Source organism: Garra rufa, chromosome 1, assembly GCF_049309525.1.
Source record: "Garra rufa chromosome 1, GarRuf1.0, whole genome shotgun sequence".
Taxonomy (NCBI): Eukaryota; Metazoa; Chordata; class Actinopteri; order Cypriniformes; family Cyprinidae; genus Garra; species Garra rufa.
In genome coordinates this window covers 56,858,327-56,882,964 of record NC_133361.1, presented here as the reverse complement: position 1 = coordinate 56,882,964, position 24,638 = coordinate 56,858,327, and the positions used below count along the sequence as shown (strand labels likewise).

At 38.5% G+C, this 24,638-nt stretch overlaps 1 protein-coding gene across 3 annotated transcripts in view; it reads right to left on the bottom strand.

Moving 5' to 3' along the window:
- Positions 1-24,638, bottom strand: part of LOC141337372 (caskin-2) — an 80,454-nt gene that overhangs the window by 39,410 nt on the left and 16,406 nt on the right. For all 3 annotated transcript variants that reach the window (XM_073843187.1, XM_073843193.1, XM_073843200.1), the window contains exon 3: positions 4,173-4,224. In XM_073843187.1, the coding sequence (XP_073699288.1) occupies positions 4,173-4,224 (52 nt within the window). The remainder of the gene's footprint in view (positions 1-4,172; positions 4,225-24,638) is intronic.

Below are 24,638 nucleotides of genomic sequence, written 5' to 3'. Positions count from 1 at the left end.
CAATTAATTGGAATATGATCATGTTCTTCATCAGCTACACGAGTTGGCTGCATTTGGTGATCATACCAGACAAAAACACAGTTTTGCACCCCAGGAAATATCAAGAGCGGGGTCAGACAGTCCGGTGGCTGCCCGCAGCGATATTGAGCAGTTGTTGATTTACCCACAAACACACAATTCGGAAAAGTTCCCAGAACTCAGCGAGGGTCTTGTGTTACAAGCCCTGTCCACTTTCGCCTTCATTTCTCGGGATGTCAGGACGGATTTGATGCGTCCTGGCAGCGCTGCCCTGGGTGGACAAAGGACAGGGCTCCAAAGAGTCCCTCTCACACCGGCCTGGCCATTCATTCACACGCATTCCAGGACGTTTGCCATGGAAACGCCCCCCCATACAAATCCCAACAGTTCCCCAGAAAGTCAAAGGCGGCTCAAATACTAATTTGTCTCACAGACAAGCAAAACCTTTGACGCTACCACTATTATTTGCTGAACCCCCCCCCCCCCAACAAACCCCACATTTTTTTTTTTTTTTTCTCTTTTACTGACAAACCTGGGCATGCAAAAGTATTAAAATCTTTCACAATCAAAAGTACAAGCTTATGATGCACGCTGAGGTCATCCATTAGGTGGCATGCAGAAACAAGGCTTTCCTAACAGTGTTGCAACTCCAACGTCCTTTAGATGAGTGTATCTGATGAAAACATACAAAAAAAATTATAATTTTGATACAATTTTTTAGAATTTGTGTGTGTTATCTGATCAGATTACTAAAAAAGTATTAGTACTCAGATAACTACTAAGGTAATGCGTTACTTTTAACCAAATCTGAGTTACTTTTTCAAATAAGTAACGCAAGTTACTTTGTTTTCCAATTTATTAATTGTCCATCTTCTGTCCCTGTGTTTAGAAAAATTTGGAGTGAGATTCAGAGGCACTTCCTTCAAACAAAGCTTAGTAATTTCACTTTAGGTGTGAAAAGGCCTTCACAGTTGCCAAAAATATAACTTTTGGGTTTAAAAAAAACAAAAAAACAAATAAGCAAGCCTAGCCCAGAAACACAATATTGTAATGCATTACTTTTAAAAGTGACTTTCCATATATGTAACCCTGGACCACAAAAGGGTCATAAGGGCCAATTTTTGGAAATTGAGATTTATACATCATCTGAAAGTTGAATAAATAAGCTTTCCATTGATGTTAGGATAGGACAATATTTGACCAAGATACTACTTTCTGAAAGCCTGGAATCTGAGAATCTGTGCAAAAAAAAAAAAAAAAAAAATTCAAAATACTGATAAAATTGCCTTTAAAGATGTCAAATTAAGTTCTTAGCAATGCATATTACTAATCAAAAATTAAGTTTTGATATATTTACAGTAGGATATTACAAAGTGTCTTCATGGAACATGATCTTTACTCAATATCCTAATAATTTTTGGCATAAAATGTACAATACAATGTATTTTTGGCTATTTCTACAAATATACCTGCTACTTAAGACTGGGTTTGTGGTCTAGGGTCACATATAGTAACATTTTCATTTTGACCCAAATAATCTCATTAGCGTAATGCTTTTATAGATTTTTTTTTTTTGTAATTCTACTTTCAACTGTGAATATTTTTTTCTTTTTCTTTTGTTGCATACTTCGTAAGATTCAGATTCCAGACAAAGGCCCGAAGCCTCTGCCTACACACGAGTGAGTCTATGTACTTAATTCCCATTAATAAGTGATACAGGTCTCTGCATGATTGTGTTACACACACACTGAGTGAGCTCGACTACATCCTTTCACCCCTTTTCCTGTTTTCCTCTTCTGTCAGTAAATTTCCATTAAATAGAGATGTTATATAACAAAACCCGGTCAGTAGATACCATGGCAACTTAACAAAACAAAATAAAACAATGTGACTGATGCATCTTGTTCAAACTAATAGTGGAGCGCTTTAAAAACCTAAGACGTCAGTTCATCTCAAATATTTTTTCTTATCTATTTATAGTGCTTTAATGCCATATAGTGGCAGATTTGTTCCATGAAAGCATGGAGCAGCACTTAACAACTCCCATAAATCTCCATCCATCATTCTCCGTTTTCCTCTTGTCTTTCCCATCCGGCCTTAATAATGGCTGTATGGTGCTTTGTAAACACTCCTATCTAATTCGCTACGGTCCTTATCCACGAATGGCCATCTCTGACCCCTATGCTAGCCCAACTCCTTTTCTCTTCTTTACGACAGAGAGGTGGGGGGCGACCCAAAAACAAGCACCTAAATGTCACTCGAGTCTCAACTTTAATATACGAGGTCAGTGTACCGTTTTACAGCCCTGCGAGAGGCCCACCTTATCTCAAGAACACTGTTGACATAGCATGTTTTAATAGACTGTGTGAACAACGATAGTGGTCAGTTTAAGACGAGAACAGGTAAAGCATCTGGCTGAAAGGATTCAGTTTTATAAACACTGATTTTAAGGCTAATAGCTCATAGCGCACTTAGTGTGTATATGAAGTTGGCCAAACATGATCGTTTCAGCAAAGATTGATGAAGACATGGCTGAGTTATTTTAGGGCGTTTGGGGAAATTTGCACATTAAAAATTTTAAAAGCTTATATGGAAGTACACAACTTGAAAAATTGAACCTAGACATGAAACCACACTAATAAAAGTTTCCAGAGGGGTGTAATTTAGTACGGTCTGACAACATAGGTTAGAGGTGTGTTAAGAGGACATAGCGTTTTAGCACGTTTAAGACGGTGTGCTGAACTTGTATATGAGTGATTCAACAACTTGCAAAACTTTCCTGTCGATTTCAAAACTAATCAAAGTGGGATGATCCATCACACAGGAAGTCAACATGCATGCACATGATCACAGTGAGACTCTCAGGTGATGGGGAAAGAATGTGATGCTGCCAGCGGAGAGACTATGAACAGCTCATCTGTACCCCCTTTCAGTTTTTTTTAAAAGAAATTAATACTTTTATAAAGCAAGGATGCATTTGATCAAAAGTGACAGAAAAGGCATTGTTGTAATGGCACAAAGCGACAATTATTTTTCAGGATTCTTTGATTAACAAGCTACATAACTATTCTCAACATTTATAATGATAATAAATGTTTCTTGAGCAGCAAATCAGTATATTAGAATGATTTCTGAAGGATCATGTGACACGGAAGACTGGAGTAATGATGCTAAATATTCAGGTTTGCATCACATGAAATTTTTTTATTTTAAAATATATTTAAAGGTTGTATCAGCGATTTCTAGCCTGAAACATAAAGTGTCAAATTCAGCTGACCTTTCATCACGATCCGCTCGCTGCCTGCCCCATAAATTGTCTGTGAAAAAAACGCGTCTCTCTGGTCAGCCTAGGGTCCGAGATATGCCAAAAAAACAATCGGCGCTACCAACCATTCCACAGATAAACAAACAGTGTTCCAACCAATCAACACCAAACCCCTGACGCTGATTGGTTGGAACACTGTTTGTTTATCTGTGGAAAGGTTGGTAGTGCCGATTGTTTTTTTGGCATATCTCGGACCCTAGGCTGACCAGAGAGACGCGTTTTTTTCACAGACAATTTATGGGGCAGGCAGCGAGCGGATCGTGATGAAAGGTCAGCTGAAATTGACACTTAATGTTTTAGGCTAGAAATCGCTGATACAACCTTTAAATAAAAACAGTTGTAATAATATTCTGCAAAATTACTAATTTTACATTTTTGATCCAATAAATGCAGCCAATGTTAATATCAGAACATATTTTACACCAAGATATTTGAAATTATATTTTGCTGTTTTAAGAACCATTAAGAGTTTTTTTAACTTTACCTTGCCATCCAAATGATGTACTTTCAGATTATTTTATGATTAACATGTCATCCATTGGTGAGCAGGTGTGTAGTATAAAAACATTCCCAGACATACTACATCCGCCATCTTGACATCGTATTTTGACCCCAGTGGTCATTAAACAGTGATATAATAACAATACTACCAATACACAACAATTATTTACTCAGGCGTTAATAAACCAGAAACCTATTTTGGTATTCATCTCTGATGGCGGAAAGTGTTGACTGGCTGCACACTTCAGAATGTCTGTGTTCTGACATGATTATTATGTTATTGACCTGATTTCTTATGAAATTCACTCACAACACAACAATGACTCACCCGTCTGGATCTTGATAGTTGATGTTCAGCCTCTTGGTGGAGCCCAGTAACTCTATGACACAAGAGAAAGAACACAGAACACAAACATCAGCTTGACATGAAGAAAATCTAGACACTAGGGCTGATATATACAGTGGCTTGCAAAAGTATTTATACCCCTTAATTTTTTTTTCACGTTTTGTTATGTTGCTGCATTATGTTTACTTGCTTTCAATATTTTATTTCCACATCAACCTACATTCCATACACCATAATAGCAAAGAAAAAACAGGTTTTTAACGTCTGAAAATTAAATGATTCCATTGCATAAGTATTCATACCCTTATTTGGGACAGCTGAAATGTAGCTCAGGAGCATTCACATTGCTTGTAGATGTTACTACACTTCAAGTGATGTAATGGGAAGGCTGTTTATCAGTGGCAGGGACTAAAGGACTCATCAGAGTAGAAGGAAAGCTCAGTGCACCAAAATATTGAGATATCCAATTCATCCATACTAATAAGCAAAAATGACTAATGATAATCTAACATATGTATTCCTTTCTTTTAATCGCTGAAGAGTTGACATTTTTTCTTCTGTGGTCTGCTGTGGAGACATGAATTTACTTTTCTCTAAACCTGAGGATTTTGGTGTAAAAAGGCTCTTACATTTGCCAAAAATATAACTTTTTATATTAAAAACTTACAAGCAAGCCCTGCCCAGATTTAAAAAGTAACGCAAAAGTAATGTAAAGTATTACTTTCCATAAAAAGTAACTAAGTAACATAATAAGTTACTTTTTTAGGGAGTGCCTATATTGTAAAGCATTACTTTTAAAGGTAACTTTCCCCAAAACTGCTGATAACAAGTAAGTAGGGTGTCCAATACACTATAATAATGACTTTTATCAATTGGCCTGGCTGATTTTTCATTATTAATGTCCGACAGCATGGCTGTCAAACTGAATTAATTCAGTATGAATTCCCTTCTCCAGCTGTCCAATTTCTCACTTGTACTAAAAGCTCATGGCTGATGTGTCACATGAAGCAAATGAGAGGGCTGTTTGTTTATTCACTGGACGCTGTGGAATGTGTCTGTATGGCCCTGTGAGGTTACATTGCTCTCTAATATACATGTATGAACCATCAGGTCCCACGTATAGAAACACTGGCATATTCGCTTGAATTGCACAACAACCTGTAACTAAAAAAACTGGACAGTTTAAAGATAGAGCTTTGAAGTGTAGTCCTTGCTAGGTAGTTGTAATGTGTTGGGTGGTTGCTATAGAAAACACCACCAGCAGTGCAGAAATGACAAACTGCTCACTTTAACTTTTAAGTTTAGGAGGTTTACATTGGTCTTTCCCATGAGAGCCCCAGAGGGAGTCTAGGATCCAGACTCCTGAGAAGGTCTGAGGACTTCTGGAGATTCTTGTCAGCTTACTAGGAGATACAGGACTAAATAACACTGTCTCTTCCTGTGAACAACAAAGGGCACTTCATTAACCTCTGACCTCGGCCTGACCTCACTAGCCAGCTCAGGGGGTGTTAAACTGGCAGGAGGATGGAAAATAATAGACCACTCAATAGTGATCTTAGAGTCTTTGATCTTCAGCAATTGTGGCCCTTGAGGGAGACAATTATGTCACTGCAGTACATGGACAGTGTCTCAAGACCATTAGACAATACTTCAAAACCCTGATACAAAGAACTGTTCGGTTCACCTCTCAAAATGAAGAAGTCTCGGTGTGGCATGTCTTCATACTATTATGTTTAATTATTCAATTTACATGTTCTGTTTTACAGCTTTCATTTTGTATCTCCAGAATCTTTCCCAGTAATGACAGGTCAATTTAACCAGACCACAGGAACGTCAGAGAAACCCACAATGTCTGCCTAAAGGTGAATCAGTGTTTGTATTCCCAGTTCGCTAAGGTCAAAGTTCAAGACAGTGGGGGCATTGGAGTAAAATGGAACCTAGAACGCAGACACTGGATACACCCACGATGTGGAGTCACAGTGCCGATCCATCGCCCGTTCTTATTATGAAGCTGTCACAGCCATGAGTGACCAAAACACAAAAAACCTTTGAAGTGACGCTCTATAACCTCAGTCCACAGGAGCAGTTAATTGACATGCTCTCAATAGAACCTAGTTACCTTCCATACATAATGAGAAGCTTTGAAGTCTTCCTTAAAGATGGAAAACCTAAGGAAATTAACGATTTTGGTTGAGATTTGATTCCACTTGACAATCCGTTAACCACTACTTTAGTACTTTTGGGAGTATCTGGCAAATTTGACTATTTTATTAAAAAAGAACCTGCTAAAACGAGTCATTTGTTTGTGAACCTGATAAGTCTTACAAAAATAAAAAAACACTAAAAACACCCTTTAACGTTCATCTGCAAAGCATTTAGTTATTTTTAATGCAGTTTATGAGCTAGAAAAAGCGCCTCCTCTTTGGTTACCAAACTGGTAAGACTTAAAATAACTACTTATTTTTTTAAGCTAAAACTGGCAGGCATAAAGCAGAACGGGTTTTCCACCACAAGAATGCATTGGGCCGTTTTCGTTCAACTCTGCGATATTGAGAATTTTGTTCTTGAACTGTGAAGCTGACTTCAGTTTGCTGCGCGTTTCTGTGGAGTGAAGCTTGTAAACTTGAGAGTCTTTAAAAAAAAAAGAATGAAAACACTAAATTTAGGCAACCACTGCTTATATCAAAAGTACACAATTACATGTTCAACTACAAAAGCGCAGCCAACGCCTTTCACTACTATAACTGACAATGCATCGGAGCCAAGCTGTAAACATACACACCCAAAGGAAAAGCAAGGCTCATGATTTTACTCTGGCTGTGGTGGTGGAGTCACACAGACAGACTGTGCTCCATCTGAAATGAGCCATGAGCACACTTCCAAAATCCTTTGCTGCACAGGTAGTTGAACCAAAACTACTAAGGCCCCTACTCATAGCACACTAATTCTAGATTCAGCTTTGCTGTACACACTTAGAAACATGCAGATGGGATTATAAACCTTGTGACTGATGAGTTGTGCTGGTAACATAGCGGTCAAAGATATGAGCTGGTAATCCAAGGGTCTGTTTTATGTCTGATTTTGGTTTATTTAGTTAGTTTGAGTCCACTTGAAAAGTGGTCTTGGTCTGGCTACATGTGTACTCTTTTTGGAACTCACTGAAATAGACCACTATTGATAGTAAAATTGCACACCCTTCAAAACAGTAATAGTTCATTTGGCAAAGCTGTGCAGCAGTAAGGTAGAGCAATAGAGTGTTAGGCTGTGTGTCAACCAAATAGTTTTTTCCCCAAGGCTGGAGTATTATTTCAGTTGTTTTTAATGAGAGCGCAACATTATTCAAACAGAGCAAGCTTCTTTTTCACGATATGCGGTTGGGCGTTTTTTTCTCAACGGTGAGAGTTGACGAATGTCCAACTTTAGGTAAAACACAGCACTCATCACTTTCACTTTTTAGTCAGCCATCCAATTACAGTGGAGGAGGGGCGGGACAAAATTCCACACCAACCAACCACCACATCCTGTTGGTACAACAGCAACAAATGACAAGAGGCACCACAACGGAACAAAATCCAACCCAGGATTATTGGAAATATGTGCCTCTATATAAATTTCTTCAACTCTGTATTTACATACCTTACTGCATGTTTCAAAGTGAAATGTCCAGAGAGAGTGGTGCTAAAACACACATTCAATACGTGACCGTGGCATGTTTTTAATATGCTGGTACAGGTGTTTATTTCACTGCTTGAGGTAACTATTGCAACAGTTCAAAATTCAATTATCAGGGTGTGCCGCTAAAGTTTATTGTTCTATCTTGTTGTAAATATCCCCTACAACAAACCCAACCCTAAACCTAACCAATAGTGTTAGCAAATGCAAAAGAGATATACAAACGCATTTGTTTAGGCAGCCGTGCTATTTTAACTTCCTTATGTGGATTTGAGCTGTTTTGTCGAACTGTAGTTTCAAAGAGTTCGTACCAGAGCTTTTCATCGCTCAAGCGCAACGGCGTATCGTGTGAACTCCCGAGTAAACCTACTGAATAATAAGAATCATGCCATTGAATCTGTATGTGTAACGACAACGTTCAAAAGTATGAGTTTTTAAATCGCACAGGATGTGTGATATTCTAAGTAAATGTGTGAAAATTTGGCTTCATTAATCAAAACTCTTTGTGTAAATCATACTTTGCATGAAAATGAATAAAAGTTGTCTGAGGTTTAGTGCCTCTAGTGTTCATTTCAACTGGAAACTGCAGTGATTCGTACATAAATGTAAGTTTTTTCAGTTTTGCAAGAAATGTATACAGAGGCACGTATTTCCAATGAGCCTATGTTGACAAAATCATTTAAAACGAGGGTCAGAGCAAGTACTTTCTATTGTGTCAACATTTTTATATCGAAAAATAAACAGACACACAGTGCTGTTGTGCTACGGGGGTGTCCCGAGTTCGAATCCTAACTCGAGGACATTTCCCAATCACCCCAATTCTTTCCCACTTCGCTTCCTGTCAGCATTGATAATGGTGACAATGCCAAAAATAAACCTTTAAAAAAGAAAGAAATAACCAATCTGTAAAATCGGATACTAGTAGTACTGCAGATTTCCGTAACCAAAGCGTCTTCACTGAAAAATAAGCACTCACACAGCAGAATGCCTGGTCGATAAACACAGACTTACTCACTTTTTGTAGTACAATTTATGGCTGAAATACCAACACAATGGGGCAGTCGTGACCTAATAGTAAGAGAGTCTGACTTGTAACCTGAAGGTTGTAGGTTCGAGTCTCAGGTATGGCAGTAATTCTCGTGGGGGGAGTGAATGATCGGAGCTCTCTTCCACCTTCAATACCACGACTAAGGCCTTTGAGCAAAGCACCAGACTCCCACCTGTTCTCTGGGCACCCCAGTAATATGGCTGCTCACTGCTCCGATGTGTGTTCATGGTGTGGTGTGTTCACTACTGTGTGTGTGCACTTGGATGAGTTAAATGCAAAGCACAAATACCAAGCAAGGGTCACTGTACTTAGCCACATGTCACATCCATTCCTTTTTTAAACCTAAAAGCCATCCCACCTTTAAGGGCCAGTATCAAGGGTGTCCATCCAATCCAGCTCTTGGAGGACCACTCAAGCCCCAGTTACTGTAAATACACCTGAACCACTAGAAACAAACTTTGAGGCAGGTGCCGAACTCTGCAGAATGTTGGCTCTCCAGGAGCAGGATTGCATACCCTTGTCCTATTTAGTAAATTATTAGCATGCAAGTGGCAAGAAGCTTTTGGAGAATCCCATATTTCCCTGAGAGCTATGCTGGAATTCACAGCAACTGTATCCTACAAACCATCAACAAGTGTGGCTTTGATCCTTGAGCTGAATGTTTGATGTTTGATTTCTATACATCGGCTCCTTCCTGCACACCGAACCGCCCTGAGCAGTCAAAACCACCGAAACAATGGCTTAATGACTGACAACCTTCCTCTTCGGTAATGACTACTCAAGAAACTTCTTGATTAAACAGAGGGAAAGCAGGCCTCAAATGTTTGAGGCCTGAAGAATTTCAGCTGAAAGTCAGAGGTGGCAGATTCCAGGAAGTTCACAGCTCCATTCCAGTCCTCTTGACCTGACAATGGAACGCCCGCAGTGCTGGGAGATTACGTGTTTGGAGAAAGAGAAACACACTTCCCCTGGTCCTCTTATCAGCTGTGTAAATGGAGCTGACGACAGCTACCACTCTGGATTTTTATACCATATCGGAGCTGAGAAACCAACAGTCTCGCTCAGAAAACTAGACTGTTTCAGAGCCCTGCTGTGTAAATACACTGGTGCGAGGAGATGCTTTACCAAGAAAACTAAATCGTACAAACCAAGTACAATACTTGGGCAAAAGTATGTGAACTGAAGGCAAATTCTAGTAGCCACGTTCCAAAATAATAATAATGCGGTGTTTGGGTGCCATATAATGTACACATTTTGTCTCTTGGAGGATTATGTCATAGGAAGCATGAGATCATAGGAAGCAGGAATCAGGCGAGTCCTAGACAGTGCTTGAGGTAACATCCATATCCCGTCATCAAGACTTCCTCCGGCACTTCATTGAACATCTGGGCTCTTTTCCACATCTACAGACAGAAATCTTAGACTCCGATCAGGACAAACGCACCGTCCCTTTCAAACTCTTTCTCTGAACCAGTCTCAGGTTACGTAATGACACCAAATACCAACCCATCTTCGTTTTGCTCATCTCTCTGGCTCAGCACATGAATTTGTAAAGCGCACGTAGTGTCCGCAGCGAGAGACAGGGTGGCGCAGCGCACTTCTGCTCCAGCAGGCAAAGACAAACCCATCTCAGTTCACCTAGCATGTCTTTGGTGGTCTTCTTTGTTTACACGCTGTTTTCTACATGGAAGAATGCACTTCCCTTTGTGAGCCACTTTTCCGGTTTGTGCCATCCCAAACCAGAGGCAAGGGGGGTTGGGACTCTGCACAGACGGGGGGATTGTTCAAGCGGGGACTAAGGGTGCAAAAGCAAGTGTGACCCTTGGCGAGATTAGGTGGGGGGTCTGTTGACACAGGCCTCATCGAGAGCAGCCAGGCTTTCAAGGACTTAGGATAGGCCCCTTATTGCACTTCCTTCCCAAGACCATTGTTCCAAAAAGTAGGTTCACTTAGACTATTGTGTCCGTTCGGTCCTCCCCAGTAAAACACTTCCAGGTCTCCACGCAGAGGGTGAGAAGTTCTCCTGGTGAGATCACTCAAGAAATGTTTTTGCTGTTTGGGTTTGGATTTGTTCTGGGACATCTCTGGTTGAAACCTCAATAGCAGAAATATAGACTTGGGAAGTTCAATCGATTCGTCAAATCAGCTCCATTTCAATGAACAATGGCTTGTACTTCGAAATGAAGATTCCTCTCATATGCACCCAAGAAAGATGGGGAAAAACATGAAACACAAAGCTCGAGGATATACAAATAAATTAAACAGTACTCTGTAATTTGTTTTACACTAACCCCAGCAGTTCCCATGAGATAATAACTAAAGCAAAATGGGCAAAACGATGTCTGTGAACGGAGATAAAGGTGAACAACTGGCCCAGCTCACAGAGGTTGTTGTTTAGAAGGGATGGCAGACCTTTCACACACTTAAATCTCTCCACACTGGAATGCAGAGACTCACGTCAGGCTGTTCTCAAGACCCCTGATGCAGTCCTGATAACAGGGATGTCAGGTCTTTTATGAGAGATGAAGCCAGCCTTTATCTGCGTAATATCTGTCTTTCCAGTATTGTAGGTCATAAACACTGCAAGTTATTATCAAACCTCCAGACTGGAACTAAAATGGCTGCAAATGCGACAAAAAACAAATATGACCCTGGATCAGCCAAAAATGTCAAAGTTTTTGGTTTTCAATCAATTTTGGTTTTATGCCAAAAATCATTAGGATATTAAGTAAAGATCGTGTTCCATGAAGATATTTTGTAAAGTTCCTACCGTAATTATATCAAAACTTAATTTTTGATTAGTAATATGCATTGCTAAGAACTTCATTTGGACAAATGTAAAAGCAATTTTCTTAGTATTTTGTTTTTTATGCACCTTCAGATTCCAGATTTTCAAATAGTTGTATCTCGTCCAAATATTGTCCTATCCTAACAAACCATACATCAATGGAAAGCTATTTATTTGACTTTCAAATGATGTATAAATCTTCGTTTCAAAAAATTGACCCTTATGACTGGTTTTGTAGTCCAGGGTCACATATATGCTACTATAAAACCTTGTCACTAATGTTGAGGAAAACTTTGTGTCTAGAGTTTATTTGATCAGATCTGATGAGGAGCTGTTTGTTAGTTAGTTCCTATAATTCCTGCAGCACTAATGTAACCCTAAGCCTATTGTGTTGGTCATCCCTAGATGACAGTATGTAGCACTATTAATTTGCCAACTACAAAAAAGGTCATTTGGAGCCTAAATCATTTCATTTTAGGAGGCAGGGCCTCATTTTTCATGAATCTGGAGCCTTGAGAATGTCAACGGTGACGTCTGGGAAGAATCAAGAAGGCTCAACGTATGATCGAGGGAGGTACGGAAGATAGATTAGTGTTGAGTTTAAAAGAAAGGCAAGGTACGTACAGAGTTCGTCCTACCCTGCTGCTGAGGTTTGGGATGCCCTTGCCTGCTCGGGGTTAAGCATCACAGTGTGTAAATAAATAATCGTTGCAGATGGGCCCAGCGGAGCGTGTGGTCACACGTGTAGCCAACTTAAACAAGCCACAGAGCACACGCATCACAGTCCTCTAAAAAACAGTTTAAAAAGGCAAAAATTCTTACCTAAACCTGGGACAGAAATTTCATGCTACGGGCTACTACCTACCATTGGTTACTTTAAGGGGCGTTTCCTCTGAGAAGACAAGGGAGGCAGTGCCTTCTCAAAAAAAATAATGGATTCGAAAGTAATCCACAAATAACACAAATTGTGACTCTGGACCACAAAACCAGTCTTAAGTAACACAGGTATATTTGTAGCAATAGTCAACAAAACATTGTATGGGTCAAAATTATCCATTTTTCTTTTATGCCAAAAATCATTAGGATATTAAGTAAAGATCATGTTCCATGAAGTTATTTTGTAAATGTCCTACTGTAAATATATCAAAATGTAATTTTTGATTAGTAATATGCATTGCTAAGAACTTCATTTGGACAACTTTAAAGCTGAGTTTCGCAATATTTTGATTTTCTTGCCCACTCAGATTCCAGATTTTCAAATTGTTGTATCTTAGCCAAATGTCGTCCTATCCTAACAAACCATACATCATTTTTAATTTTTTTCTCTTCTTTTCGTGTTCTTTTGCATAAATATTGTACAAATAGTACCCTACGCACAACTGGTTTAAAACTGGCCCAAAAGAGTCTCAAAAGGGTTAAACAAGGCTCTGAATAATTCGTACAGTAGATTATTGAGGACAAGAGAAAACTTTCATCTTGGCTATCATTTTGTAAGTCACAAGTCCTGAAGGATTAGAGATATTTCATCTACTGCAAAAGGGGAGATCAGTACAGGGCTGTGACGTCCCTAAAAGGGTCAGTAAATTTAAGTTGGAGTTGATCTCAGTGGTCAAAGGGCAAACTTTGAGCACAAGATTAGATTTAACACCAAAGACCTAAGCTTAGGAAACGACTTCCCATGGCTTTTGTGGGAGAGTGTTCAAACTCATTCCATGCTGGCAAACCAATGCTAAAACAAACAAATCAAATGACCGTTGGCCTTTTTCAACACAATGTAAAAGTTCAACATTGTTCATCATTGACTTCTCAGTGAAGCCTCTCACGTTGTTACAAAGCCCTTTAGTGCAAATGCCAAAGTAATTTACGATGATTCAATTTGTTTTCAAGCTCAGACCGTTCCGTGTCAGATAAAATGCACAGCTGCAGCATCCAATTTCACCAAAAGCCATGTTTAAGATCCAGTCCTGAATGCAGAGAGGAAACTAACAAATTTCACATTTGGCGACACCTTCAACTTTAAACACAAGGCTGCATTTTTGAAACGGCAGCAAGTCGCAAAACGTTTCAAAGCGTGTTGCCATTCTATAGAGAGATTGTGGCCGCCTGCCGCTGCCAAAGCCTGGATCTGAGGCCTCTGGAAGGCTACGCATATCCAAACCAAACACATTCCATGTTTTTATGTCCTGAAGAAACCAATCCTGGTTTCCCTTTAAAGTCGGATAAAAAAAAAGTGATCTCTGGAGATGGAGGAAGCCAATCCTGTGCTAATAAATCAGTAATGTAAGTCCGCTGGTGTGCGAACTGTGCTTATGACAGATTTCCAGGCTCCAAGTCCCAGGGTGTCTGTCGTGTCAGCGGAGTCGTGCCGTCACAGGGCCAGCGGTGCAGTTAATGGCTGTGCTGCGGTCAGGCCGTGTCACAGAGGACAAAGTGGAGCGCGAGACACGCTTTCATCTCGGTGCCAAATGACAGGGTCCGGCAGCTGCGGGGCCGGCCGCCGCGCAGAGCCGAGAGGAGGCCCAGAGACTCACAAGAGAGCAAATCACTTTTTTTTTCTGGTTAAAACCCAGTAAATTTACTGATGGGCAGGTCCTCTGAGAATATGCACATGCTGAAAGCAGATTTTTGAAGAATTTGAATGCCTATCATTCACACAGTTCTCCGTCCCTTGCCTTTGTATTAAAGGGATAGTTCACCCAAAAGTTTAAATTCTGTTATTGACGCACATTCATTCATTCAGATAGCCAAACCACTTATATAACGGAATTCGTGCTACCTTTTTTGTCAACAATTTCAACATCTTTGGATAATAACTCGAGGTTAGATTCACTTTCGTCGCTGCTTCCACTCTTTTTTGTTGTTGTCCTGGTGTTAAGTTTGCTTCGCAAAGTGCGGTAGGAAATGAACTTTGTACTTTGACGTGCACACGCACGCTGATTGGCTAAAGCTGTCGCATATTTCTGCTGTGTGATTGGCTCTTAGATTAATCCATATCGAGCAAAAAATGTCTATAGCTTATCATCGTTATTAACATAAATTTTATCGCGATTCGATATGATATCGTTTATTTGCGCACAAAAAGTATTCACGTGGCTTCATAACCAGGGTTGGGGCCATTCATGAATTTAATTGAGAATGAATGGTAAATTCCAATTCACTTCCTGGAATTGGAATTGCATGCAGCTGACAGGAAATGGAATTGGAATTGAATTGGAATGCCAGGAAACAGAATTGAATTCAAATAAATTCCACTAAATTCCACTTGAGTTGCTAAGTAAAATAATTTGACTTGATTTGCTTAATAGTTTATTGTACATTAAATATTGTAAATCACATAAACAAACATATAAAAGAAATACAAAGTACTGTATGTTCAGTATGTTAAGCGTGATCATTTCACATGCCAAATTTCAGGAAATGATGATAATTCGATGCAATAAAAAGTGAATGAAACGCATGAATGAACATGACTCATTTTTTTGTGAGTTGAGACATAATATATGTGGTAATCATATATTGAATGTATAGTACATCCACAAACTTATCACCACTGTCATTCAATTATTAATTCATAATGTACAGTTCTCGTTTTTATTTACTTGCATTTGATCAACTCTATTTAATACATGGTATTTGTAAAGCATCATAAATAAAGTTCAAATTTATGTCTCTAAATGTAATCACAAATAAATGCTCAGAAACAGCAATAAACGGAATTCAGTGGAATTTCCCTGAATTGAATTCCACTTCCTGTAATTCCAATTCAATTCCAACTCTGTTTCCTGTAATTGTTGTTGAATTCCAATTCCAATTCCATTTCCTTCTTTGAATTGGAATTGTTGAGTTCATTCCTGAATTGACCCCAACCCTGTTCATAACATTAAGGTTGAACCACTGATGTCACTTGGACTATTTTCATAATGTCCTTACAAACTTTTTGGTCCTTGAACATTGTAGTTGTGCTAGTATGCAGGGTCAGAAATCTCTTGGATTTCATCAAAAATATCTTAATTTTTGTTCTGAAGATAAATCTTACAGGTTTGGAACAACATGAGGTTAAGTAATTAATGAAAGAATTTTTGTTTGACAGTAAGGAAACCAAACTCGTAAGCCAAACAGTAAGGAGTCCATCCAAAAATGGAGTTTATATTAATTGAAATGGTTCTACTTTCTTGAGTAAGTGTAGCTGAGGACAAAACAGCATGGAGCACATACAGTATATATTTATTCAATTAAAGGGATAATTCACCCATAAATGAAAATTCTGTCATCAATTACTCACCCTCATGTCGTTCCAAACCTAACTATATTGAATACAGTTAACAGCAGCTCAAATGCACTTACTTGACGTGAGAAAAAAAACCTCACTGGATCCTGCGGAGACTTAAACATGCTCGCGTAGCATGCGAGAATAAACCATACTGGTTCTTGTATGTCAAACAAGCACGTTTGAACTTCCATTTACCATATTTAATGTGCTCTAATCAATGGTTATATGTGAATAAAAGCCATAAAGGATTAGAATAAAAATTTCCTGATAATCTTCCCCATGCCATCCAAAATGTTCATATCTTTCTTTCTTTAGTCGAAAAGAAGGTTTTTAAGGAAAAGATTCCAGGTTTTTTGTCCATATATTGGACTTCAATGGGGATCAATGGATTGAAGGTACAAATTGCAGTTTCAATGTAGCTTCAAAGGGCTTTACACGATCTCAGCTGAGGAATAAAGGTCTAATCTAGTGAAACAATCATTATTTTCTAAAAAACAAAAACAAAAAAAATTGTATACTTTTTAACAACAAATGCTCATCTTGCACTAGCTCAATGTAACCATGCATTTATGATGTAGGCGGAAGTATCGACTCATTGTTTACAAAGCGAACGTGCAAAGAAAGTCAAACGCCGTTTACAAAAGAAGGCTAGTCTATATAAAACTTTTTTTCGCAATACATCCATTATATTTCCATGTTCCACTTTTGAGACATATTATAGCACTGCATTTCAGCCCGTCATAAATCAAATGGAGGTTAAAATTATATTTTAGACATTCAATGGTGATTAAAAAAATGCAGCTCTGGTGGAAACACGAGACCAGGCTACCATGAACAAGATCAATAGCGGCTCAGACGGTCCTGTCAGCAGCATTGAACGTACCTTCAGCGCAGCCGGAAGGGTTCTGCGTTCAACTGCACGCAGTAGGCTAAAGCTTGCCACAAAGCACCAGCAAAAGTAGGCCTAATTACCATGACTGTGAAATAGTAAAGAGATATTTTCATTAATTATTTATAAACTATTGTTTTCTAATTCAGTGACGATAAAGTTAGCCATCCTCCCCATCCATCTCCTCACTGGACGCGTCTTAAGAGAGAAATGTATCTTTACGGATTAGCTACATAATAAAAGATAAAAAGTTCAAAGTTTTCGTTTTTGATTTGTTTTATTTCGTTAAGTACTAATTTAAAGCTTTCTACATTTATCATGTCTGACAAAAAAATAACTGTTAAATAGTTTCCACTGAAAAAAAAAAATGATCGTGCTTGCGATGTCCTAAAAACGCGTTTAGCTTCCACTCTCCGCACAAGCGATTAGATATGCGCCTAATTATTATGAAATTATTATTTATATAGTTTTTATTTAAGTCAAGGCAAATTCAAACATAAACTATGATCAACTCACTGTCTGCCGCTGGCTGCTTGGTCATTACTACTTGGTCAAAACAAAAAGCTTACCTTTACCGAACAAAAAATGCTCCAAACGTTTTTTTCTAAATTAACAATAAAAAGAAACAAAATTATAACCACTTTGCCATTACATACAAAACTGAACTATTTTAATTGCCAAAACAGTAATATACGTTGTTTTGGTAAAGGGGAAAAAGACGGGCTTGGGTCAAGAGTTAACAACCACACGGTTTGCGAAAAATCAGTCAGCATAACCTTATGAAGATTTTGGCACTCCAAACGTGGCTATGCGCCCTGGAGTAATGCTGATAAACTGATAAACAGTTGCCCACAGAAAAGACACCATCAGTAGCCTACCCCCACTTCCCGCGCCTATGATACCTTGCCAATAAAAGCATGACTCTGAAAGCACTGGTCCATGAGTGCAGCAAGAGCATAACAGTTTTGAGCGCATGTAGCCGATAAGAATGAGTAAAGCGCAGATTTGCTGTTCAGAAAAGACGTCGGGAGCGGGATATTGTTCCCGCCCGCTCCCGTTCAAATTACACCAGAGTTACCAACGCAACCGCTTTAATTTGGAAATTTATTCCCACGTCGCATGAAATCCAGTCGGGTCCTGCGGTTCCCGCGGGAGAACCACGGGAATATTTTGAAGCTGCATTGAAACTGCAATTTGGACCTTTAACCCATTGATCTCCATTGAAGTCCACTATATGGAGAAATATCCTTGAATGTTTTCCTCATAAACCTTCATTTCTTTTTAACTAAAAACTGGGGTGCGTAAATTATCAAGAAATATATATTCTGGAAGTGAACTTAATATAAGTAAGAAGCCCTAGTCCCAACTAAAAATGAGTTTAAACGGCAAGATATAACAGTGCTAAAATAAAATTTAACTTAAGCCTGTTCCTATACAAAATTTGGATCAATCACCTATGACAACAGGCTACTTGATCCAAGTCTTGGATTGGTGCATTATTTCCAAAAAGACAAAACTAATAACTTCAGGTTGCTTTTTTCATTGTAAATTGCCGCCACTTCATTGAACACAGTTTGCCACGGTTAAATCCATTAGGCAGATTTTCCCTAAAAATCAGCATGGAAAATGTGGAAAATAGCTGACAGATTTTGTCTGGGGCTGCTGATGAGGTGTTTCTGCGTGTTTCAGATGAGCAGACCCATAACATTTGATGAAAAAAATAGCAGCGAGTCAAGGAAATTCTCTTGCTGTTCCAAATGAGAAAAAAACTGCTCAACTGCTTCATGACAAGAGGTTGCTTTAATTATATGTGTGCAAGAGCTCAAAAACTACAATTTGATGAGTAAAGTGCAAACAGGTTATGAAGCTAGTAATAAAACAAACCACAGCTTTAAAGTGCAGCCTGTCAAGACAGAGAAAAATAAGAGGCTGTCATTCTAAATTACGTGAAAGCGTTACAGCTGCTTTTCTGAACCAACACTTTGCATAAGAACCTTGAATAAGGAATTTTAGAAGGCTTTGCAGCAATGTTTGTAATGGCATGAACCACCATCCGGATCACAGGTGCAAGGTTGTGCCAGTCCCCACAAGGGGAATGCATTTCAACTAGGATTAAAACAAGCGGTAATTTCCTCCTGCCGCTTCCTATTATGTCTCGAGAACAACAACAGGAGAAGGGGGATATTATTCAACAAGAGGGAAACATCTGTTTCAGCCATGGGTTTTCCCGCTACAACCAGCACATCAAGACAACAGCATTGGCGGCACATGAGAATAACCTGAATATAACACTCCAAATTAAACAACTGATGTTAATTCTGCAACATTTATTGTATTTGTGTACAGAAAACAACTGATCCATCGATGCGAAATAATGAGCTTCAAACTGAGCTTATTTTAATGATGCCCTTACTACCTTTCTGGGCCTTGAACGTGTCAGTTGCGTTGCTGTCTATGCAGGGTCAAAACGCTCTCGGTGGGTGAGTAATTAATGACATAATTTTCATTTTTGGGTGAACTATCCCTTCAAGAGTAATAAGGCAGAATGCAAAGCAAGATGATAGCAGAGGCTGTGTAACATGCAAATGATCCGTGCCCTGAATGTGGGTGTGTTTGAGACACACATGGACAAGGCAAATAGTTAGAGCTCCAGTGCTGAGCAGCTGAAAAACTGCAGCAGGCCTGTTTCTGTGACTTCTCTCAATCCAGCATTAACATTTTGTTGACTCAGCAAAACGTTCAATGTGTCATTTCAGCAAAGGTGACCACACTTGTGATGATTATGATGTAGGAAGAGACCAAGATCTGCTGACAATGTGGTACACAATGATGTGGAGGTGGTTTACTAAGCACACTTTGCCAGCTGTCATTACGCTTACACTTTTTACCGACTTGACTAACAGTTTACTTATTGCTGGTTTAGTCTTCCAAGAGTAACCTGAAGTTAAGTGTCTTCAACAAGGGTTTGATTTCAATTCAATGAGCAAACTCTCAGTTACCAGCTCTGAGTTTTGGCTACTACACTACCAGTCAAAAGTTTTTGAACAGTAAGATTTTTAATGTTTTTAAAGAAGTCTCTTCTGCTCACCAAGCCTGCATTTATTTGATCCAAAGTACAGCAAAAACAGTAACATTTTGAAATATTTTTACTATTAAAAATAACTGTTTTCTATTTGAATATACTTTAAAATGTAATTTATTCCTGTGATCAAAGCTGATTTTTTTTGCAAAAGAGACTGAAAAAACATTACAAATCTTAGTGTTCAAAAACTTTTGACTGGTAGTGAATGTCACATAAACTACATAAACTTCACTGTGCATAAGCATACAGCTGTTAAATGCATTTTTAGTATCTAGATATATTTTAATTTCTGCCATATTTCACCCATAATTATATTTACTTTCTTGGTCAAAATAAGTCTATTTTTTTAGAATGCATACAGCAGCTTAAACTGTTATTTAACACCACACACACACACGAACATGCTACGCATTTTGTTCTCAGGATGAAAAGGAAATTCACACCCCATGCTTTGTTCGGAAAGGCCTTTTTCCTCCTATCCCAAACTTTCATCGGTTTACCCAGAATCCACTCCCACTCTGTTCCACTGAGATCACGTGCTGCTCGCATGTGATTGACCGTATCCGTCTGAGATATGCAGGCGCTGCAGGAGATAAGGTGACAGATTAACAGCACCAGTGCTGCCTAGGGCTGTTCTCCTGCTGTATCTGTGCTTCGGCTCACGTCCGTTCATCACCATTTGAAAAGAGCTGGAGCGTTTCCATTTCTCCCGTTAAGACACTTTAAAGACCCCATAAAAACTAAATTAGTGTTTTGTGGCTTTTAGTCCACATCTATTAGCTTTGAGGTCAGCTCTACGCTAATATGGTTCTTGAAGTTCAAAAACAAACTCTTTAAGGAAATCTGGCCAAACTACATACATTGTTAAATAAAAATATACTATAAATATACTACTGTATATATATATATATATATATATATATATATATATATATATATACCATTTAGTCTGACAAACAAACCGGACTGGAGAGTAGATTAAAGTCGGTGGACTTGAACTTGAAATGGTGTGTACTGACGTCTTTCCACAGCTCAAACAAGAATCTTCGGATGTTCATTCATGTTTATGTTGTGCTATAACTAGTAAAGAGAAAGAGATCATCAGTTCATGTGCCATTTGAACTGAAGCGATACAGCGATCTGTCACAACATATTAAAGAGCCACAAAGCGGTATTTATTGCATGAAATTTCCTAAAAAATGACTGAGAGTTTGTTTTGTACCAAAAGTAACCTGCTTTGTCTTGTCTGTCCAGCATCTGATGCTAATTTAGCAATTGTATACTAAACATCATTAGATAGTTGGAATGATGAGCAGCATTTAACCAAATGTCATATTTTTTTAAATTATGATAAATATTAGAATGTGATTTTATATATCACTAGAAAAACAATGTTAGTATTAAAAATAAAAAAAATACAATGTAACAAAAAAGAATTATGTCACGCAACAACACAACTCATTGGTAAAAGCTTTTAAACAATATCACAAAAGCAGGGTTGCCAGGTATTCACAACAGAACCCGCCTAGAACCTGCTGCTGAAAACATGCTCAATTGTGTATGGAGAGGGTCCCCTGTTAAAAATCGCATTTCGGAAGGAAAAATACATGGTTTTTGACAGAGTTCCCCTGGTAAAATTAGCATTCCAGTAACTAAATATAACATTACTGGGGTCACTTCAAACCAGTCATGAAAAACAACCCACGGCAGCAGTGTTAAAGTAGCCCAGTTTCGCGGGAAAACTGCGAACTTGGCAACACTGCACAAGAGAGATGTTCTGGCTTAAACACTGAATGAATCAGTTGTGTCAATGATTCAGTGACTCACTTAAAGACCAGTAGGTGTTCTAAAAGTCATAAGGTCACTTGTTGCCACCAACTGGTGTGAAAAGTATCAATGCTGCCAGATTGTTACATCAAAATCTTGGAACTCTCAACCAATCAAATTCGAGGACCGGAACTAACTGTTGAATAACCAAAAATACAGTTCAATTTGTAGCGTTGCTTTTTGTTACTCCACAGTCATGATATTGCCATTATTGTAGAATATTATAGTTAAAGAACAGGTCATTTTAAATTGTCCTAATATTGTGTTGGAGTCCCCTACAACAGGTTTAAATGCATCTCAGAAAACATTGCAATTTTCTCAGAATATACATTTAATATTAGAATCATTTTGCAATGATTTCGAAATGATTCATTTAAAGCAATTCTGAGCCTAAGATCTGTAAACCCCTCCCTTCCAAGTGCCAACTCTGCTCAGATCAGCTGGCCAAGTCTGTTGTGATTTTCCCTTTTTATACAATGCAAGCGAATCATGCCCAAAGCTAAAGTTTAGCTGCTACACTTCACAAAACAATAATGGTGGATACGTTAGCCGTGTGCTAACATAACTAACTGATAAAACAATACAGTTTGTAAACCAAAATATGTCTACATTCTTTATTATTAATTAGAACAATGACGGTCTACATTAATTGACGCATTCTTAAGAAATTTGCTGTGAATTATTACAGTAAGACAATAACATTGTGGTTTACCTGGAAACCTAAAGCTGCACTAGGAATACATCACATATTAACAGAAAAAAAAAATTGAGCACTCAATTGAATATGTACACATAATGTATCAATTACACTTACAGGTTGTGGTTCTGAGATGCTTGGTCCAAAAAAAGAAGGTACGGACTTATCTTTTTATGGACAAGCATTAAGCGAATCCAGCGTTGAACTCAAAGATTAGAGAAGCAGTCCTCAGTAAAACTATGAGCACACAACAGAAGGTTCCAATTGGAATTATTTCATTCAAATTATTTTGTGAGCAGGCGGGGATTATGCTAACATGTTACAGAGTGATGCATATCGGTAACAGGCAGAAGATTTGAAAATATGGCGACTCGTTAAGGCGGTCCAGAGTCGACTCTTTCTTTTGAGAGACGATATCTTTATCATGCACTTATTTCATTAACAACTTTGCAGGCTTTTTTACATTAAAGGATAGCTACATTACAAACTGCAAACCCACATGACTTGCTCTTTAATTATATTGGCATGTGTCAATGAAAAAAGAACATATAAGTCTCTACCAAAACATACTGTGCAGTGCAGTACACTAGTATTGTGTAATGAAGTTCACTGTCCCAATCCACTGCATTTCCGTGGCTGTCTCAGCACAGAATGTTTTGCCGTACCTGTTGAACGCATTTATTCAAACTCCATTAGAGGACACAGAGAGCGCTGTGGGGCGTACATTCCCTCTAGCTGACATCATCTCTCCTATTCTTGTGCATTTTTTCCCTCTCATTCAAAGTTCGGAGTGTTATGTCGCAGTCAGGACAATGGCTGGCAGGCTCAGAGAAGGGAGAATGCCAGAAAAATAGCTGCGAAATACTATTAAGCTCCAGCTCAAGGCAGCTGTGGCTCATAAGTCACTGCATACAGTGTGCTGAGGTAACACTGACCCCTTTTCCACATGCACTACCAGATTCTGCTCCTGCATTCCTGTGTGGAAAAGAAACGTGGCGTAGTCACGCACAGCACTGCTTGTATGCGGCAAGGCTTAGGCATTAATTGACTGCAGTGTTATGGAGCTCTGCTGGGGTCTCACTGAGAGCTGTGTGCACTTACGGTAACTTTCCATTCCTAAACAAAGCCAAAAAACTAGGCAAGCTGTTTGTGCATGTAAGCTAAACTACAGCAAAGCTTGAGCTTGAGCCACACACTGTTCTCTGGTTTATTCAGCATTATTCTGGCCTCAGGCAAGACTGCAGTACTCTTCCGAGTTTAAGTCATCTGTGTCAGGAAGATAACGTTTGTATACTCATTCAGAGGCAGAAAATAATTGCAGTAATCTCAAAGCTTATCTATGACATGACAAAGGCTGCATCTGTGCGTCTGATGGACACAACAAATGCAGGATAAGAAGATAAGACCCCGACAGAAAATAAACAGTGCGTGGGTCACATGCACACACACACACAAAGAGGGTGATTTCAACCATTCAAATCTTCAGCTTGAATGCTGATTTACTCTTTTTAGAACATGATATGATATTGTTTTAAGACACTAACTGAAACAATTTATTTGGAGGTCACAACCAGTGTTGGGGAAAGTTTACTTTTAAAAGTGTTACTTAGTTACTTTTTATGAAAAGTAATGCATTTGTTACTTTTGTTACTTTTTGCCACCTGGGCTGGGCTTGCTTATTTATTTTTAAAATAAAAAACTTTTTTAATATAAAAAAGTTATATTTTTGGCAACTGTAAAGGCCCTTTCAAACCAAAAGTGAAATGAACAAGCCTCAGGCCGAAGGAAATGCCTCTGGACATCTCTCCCAATTTTGGAACGTAAGAGGTGTCAGTGAATTTGCGTTACTTATTTGAAGTAAAACACACATATTTTCTTGAAGGACACATTCAGATTGTCAAAAGTGACAGTAAAGATATTTATAATCTTACAGAATATATAATCTTACAGTTAAAGTCAAAAGTTTATACACACCTTGCAGAACGTGCAAAATCTTAACAGTTTAACCAAAATAAGAGGGATCATACAAAATGCATGTTATGTTTTATTTAGTACTGACCTGAATAAGATATTTCGCATAAAAGACGTTTAAATATAGTCCACAAGTTATAGTTGAATTTATAATAATGACCCTGTTCAAAAGTTACATACACTTGATTCTTAATACTGTGTTGT